This window comes from Limulus polyphemus, unplaced genomic scaffold (genome assembly GCF_000517525.1).
Source record: "Limulus polyphemus unplaced genomic scaffold, Limulus_polyphemus-2.1.2 Scaffold2699, whole genome shotgun sequence".
NCBI lineage: Eukaryota > Metazoa > Arthropoda > Merostomata > Xiphosura > Limulidae > Limulus > Limulus polyphemus.
Window position 1 is genome coordinate 91661 of NW_013668309.1, and position 5130 is coordinate 96790.

General features: G+C 33.8%; 1 protein-coding gene across 1 annotated transcript; it reads left to right on the forward strand.

Annotated features, from left to right (window-relative positions):
- Positions 1–556: 556 nt before the first annotated feature.
- LOC106467666 (neurochondrin-like) lies at positions 557–3418 on the forward strand. The gene is given in 2 exon segments (XM_013928038.2): positions 557–2620; positions 2623–3418. Coding segments are annotated over 2 exon segments (2118 nt in total). The 5' UTR covers positions 557–1051; the 3' UTR covers positions 3172–3418.
- The last annotated feature ends 1712 nt before the right edge of the window (positions 3419–5130 follow it).

Below are 5130 nucleotides of genomic sequence, written 5' to 3' on the forward strand. Positions count from 1 at the left end.
GTCGGGTCCCTTTCTTAAATAAAACTGGTTTATTCTTTCTGAATACAACTTTGCAACACACTTAATTTTCGCAGTCACGCTATAACAAACGCTATAATTCACAACGAACGCCTCATGTGCTCGACTCAACAATATGTCTCTCTCTGATCCGCAGTTCAATTACATTGTTGCCGTCACGTCTTGACCGTCTTATATATAAAAGAATACCGTAATCTAGTAAACGCTCGAGCATTCAGGAAGGGACAGGATCCTTCTAGAAGTTCATGACGTGTTACTAGAGTCACGTGACTTCCGCTGTTGTAACAATGAGTTATGGAATGTCAAAATGTAGAAAAATTAATATTTTATTATTATTCCTAGTATAAAGGCTATAGACAGACAAAAAAGTTAATAATGAATTAAACATTTTGAAGGAAAAAGACATTAAATCTTCGTTAATTATATATAAAAAATGCAAACATTTCTTCTTGAAGTTTTAATGTACAAAAGAATAAAAAAGTATGTGTTTCACGTTTTAACTGTTGTTTGCAACCGGATGTTTTTCATATTTTGCGCTATAAATGATAAGCCTAATTTAACGTTGGAAGTATAGTGTCAGGTTATATAATTGTGTGCGTAAAATACCAATGTTGTGGTGTTTTTTTAATTCTCTTTAGATTTCTAATTAGATTTTAGTTATTGATAAGACCTGTTTTAAAATATAACATTGCAAATGCCAGAAGACGTGGCCCTTTGACGTATGAATTGTTTTTGACAACGTTACTGTTAGTACTAATGTTAAATAAGTAATGCTAAATTTTAGTATAGTGTTATTCAACTTATTGTTTATTTGGCTGGATCGTAGTCAAGTTGTACCTGTAGTCTGTTAAATTAGAAAATATTTATTCAACAAATTTGTGATTCAGTATTCATTTGATTGCAACGTTGTGAAAAATACATAATAGTTAATACAGATTAATAATAAAATCTTGCAGACGCAGTGATATTGCTTACTTAGTTACTATAGACTGAGTATACTGTATAGTACTGTTTTCACACGTTTTGGAAAGTAATGGAGGATGTGCATAAATATATTGAGAGATTGCATGGTGCAAAAAATGACACTGAAAAATTTGCTGCTCTTCTTGTTTTAGCAGAGATTATGAAGAGATTTGATAATGATATGGATCATATTAAACAAAAGGATATTTTTGATGCAATTGGAGTTTCGTTTTTAAATAGACTATTATATGCACAACAGGTTCCAGAAGGATGTCCAAAGGAAATTTTCAAGTCAGTTGCCCTAGCCATTTTGGCTGCATTATCTACTGCTTGTGAATCTCCAGCATACAATTTTATCTGCAGTCATATTGATACTTTTAAAGAAATCATACAGTCAAAAGAAGAATTGAATTCTCCAGATGATTTGACACGTAGAGATATTTTACAGTGTTTACTAAACGTTTGTTCTACGGAAGAAGGTAGAAATAGTGTGATTTCTAAACAGTTTGTTAGCTACCTTGTTAATGTGGCCACTAATTCATCACAGGATCGTGAAAAAGCTTTACAGATTTTAATAATTCTGAACCAGTATTTCAAAAGTGAGGTTTGGGGGCAAGATGCTGGATCATTTTCTGCAATCATGTACTGTATAGCTAAAGAATTTAAAGAAGACACTACTAGGCATAAATTTGAGCTTTGTGACAAATTAACAAAGCTATTGATTGATAATCCAACATGTTCAACATATTCTCACAGTCAATGGAGTGAACTTATACGGGAAGGTTTGTTTGATCTACTGAAAAATAAGCTGGGAAAAATACAGCGTGACAGCACCTTAAAATTGGCAAGTGCAATGGTAGAGAGGTTTGGATTACTTTGGGTTTTAAAAAACAGGGATGAAACAGAAACAACCAAAAGAGATTTGAGCCTTTTGGTTCATCTAGTGTCTATAGAAGTACGAATGATTCTGGAAGACAGGTCAGTGCAAGAAATTGTTGAAAATATAGATGTGCTTTCTGCATGTTACACAGTTCTGGAGGCAACCATAACTATGATGTGTGATGAGTCTGTGTGGCATATTGAATCAGCCACAACAAAACAATTACTTATTGCACTTACCGATGCATTTCAAGCCATTATTTCATTTCTGTTGGAGGTTTCTAAAGAATGGGATGATTGGCATAAAACTTTGGAAACGTGTGAACCCAAACGGTATGTAACACTTGCCTCTGTAAGGGTACTTTCATCCTGGTTAGCAGAAGAAACATTTGCACTTAAAGAAGAGGTGTGTATGGTTATTCCCTGCCTTTTAAAAATAGGAGAACTTTTTTTTAGGGAGAACAAAGAAAAGCTTTCAAAACCAGTAGACCAGGTTATGTGTGATCAAGATGTTGATGTAATACGTTTTTTATCCCCTGCCCTTTGTCACATGAGTGCTGATGACAAAACTCGAAAAGTTTTACTGGATCAAAATGCACCAAAACTGCTTTTCGAATACCTGGATTTTCAGTGGTTGTTGTGGAGAAAAGATTTAAATAAAGATTCTGAAACATGTATTATTACACTCTGTGGAATTTTTATGAACTTAGTGGTTTTAGAAAAAAAATGGTTGCTGAAAGTAAATTGTTCTTCTCTTTGTTAAAATTTCTGCTCAGTACAGTATCACATATACCTCAAGGATTTGAGCACATAACCCTTAAAGCAAATATTACAGTTTTGGGACTTCTCATTGCTACGCATCATTATCAAAAGATTAAAAGTTGTGAGACAAGTTTTCACCACTTTTTTTCAGCTAGTGTGAAATTTCTTTGGGATGCTCATCAAGTGGATAATTCACAAGATGTCCCTTCTCTAGTAGTTGTGCAAGAATATAGTAAAGTCTGGAATGACATTATGGAACTTTGGTTTCTGGGAATTCAATCACTTTCCAGTCTGTTGTCATCAGCCACGTGGGTTGCCACATTCCTGCTAGAAAGTGGTTGGCCCCAGCACATTATTTCATCACTCGGGAAGATAAATTCTCATGCTGTAGAAAATAGTGTCCAGTCAGCTTATCACCAACTTCTGTGTTGTTTACTACAAAATTGTCCTGGTGCTCAAGAGCAGCTTTTGAATTGTGGTGCAATGTTGGTAATTCAAACCCATGGGTTGAAAGAATTGGAAACACTTATGAATAAACTAGAGATGTGAATTAAAAAGGCAGTGATGTGTTGTGACAGGACTTTGTTTGTAGATTAAAATATTATATCATTTTGTATGGAAGAGTATGATAGTTTTCCAGGTGTGTATCATGTATTCATTTTTTAAATTGAATCTGTCTGTATTAGGTCATCCCTGGTGACTATTGCAAGTGTTAGGTTGTTAATACTCTTAAGATTCAGATTTTTTTTTTTGAGGAACAAGGTTTCTTAAAATACAATTTTGAAGTAGAAAATAATTTTCTTATTCGACAGTTTTTGTTTCTTGTATTGCCAAATTTAATTTTTTTATCATGTATTTTATCAACTGCGAGAAGAATGTTAAACAAATTATTAATTATATTTTCTGTTATATGGGAGGTATTAAACACAGAACTCGGCAAACAAGTGTCTTATATCAGCATATTATTTCTTAATACTTGATATGTGAAAAATGAACAAATGTATTTTATTTACCTTTGGTAGAATTCAAGTTGGCACATCTAAATTTTTGAACTACTTCTACAGGAAATTAGACCTTGAGTTAAAACTTTTATATTTTTTTGATTCTCAAAAGTAACAAAAAAGGTTTATATCAATCACCCAAGTCATTAATATCTGAAGGTTTACATGTATGAAAAAATACAAAATTATAACTTATGTAGTTAGGATTGTATTATAATTGAAATTGTTTAGAACAGTATTGGCAAGGATTATTACCAGAGAGTTCATATTTAATGGTGCTCCAGTGATTTTATTATATTAAAAACTTTGTACAAGCTTTAAAGCTGAACACAGATTTGTAAAATTAAGATTTCATGTTCAGTCAGCTTCTTTCTCATGTAATGAGCACGGTTAAGTAAATATCTTCCAAACATTGTTCTATGAATATTACTTTTTGATCACTTATGAATCATTATTAATTAAAGCAGTTATGTTTGCACACACTTTACATTTCATTATGATAATAAAGGCAACTAAAACTTTTTAACAACATTACTAATGCATGTAGCAAGTACCCATAACCTGGTTATATAGTATCTATATAAACATAATAGTACTGTCTGTTGTATGTCCATTTAACTACTTTGTGTGGTTTGGGGGTACATACAAATTTTCAGTTTTGCATTTTTTGGTTTTCATGGGCATTTTAGCATTTTGTACCACTACCTCATCCCCTGTATATGGATCTTCACCAAATTTAGTATGGAGGTTCCTTGGGTCCATGGGGAAATACATACAGATTTTCAGTCTTGCATTTTGAGGTTTTTATGGGCATTTTTAAATTTATTACCATTACTTCACCTCCTGTTGATGGATCTTCACCAAAGTTGGCATGAAGGGTTGTTGGGTCCATGTGAAGATACATGCAAATTTGCCAGGTCGTCACTTTCCCATCTCCGGACAAGAATACCATCATCATATACCCATTATGCACAATGGTTCTTTGTCACAGGACTTAAGCTAGACACCTTATCCCAAGCAGGGCACAAAACACTTGCTTGTAGAAAATGAATTATTGGCTTCAAATCTTGGTCTTTCTCCTTTTCTGCTTTAATATCTATACTTGGTTCTACTTCACCATCATCATCTCCTTCAGTCGCTTTGACTTCAGCTTGATGGCACCTGGTTAGTCGAACCTCTCTTTTGCAGCAATGTCTGCAGTCATTTTTGCTGGGTCATTGCGTCAGTCCATTGACATTTCCATGAAATTTTCCTTCTCTGTATTCAATATCATAATTATACTGGTCTGTCTTTCTGATCCAACGTGCCAGTTGTCCTTCTGGGTTCTTTAATGATCTTAACCAGCATGGTCTGTCTTGAATGTAAACCTAGCCCTATAGAGGTAAGGATGGAAATATGTCAGACTCTTTTACTATAGCAAGGAGTTTCCTCCGTGTTACACAGTAGTTCCTCTCTGGTCTACTTAAAACTCTACTGAAGTAGGCCACTACATGTTCGTTTTCGCCCA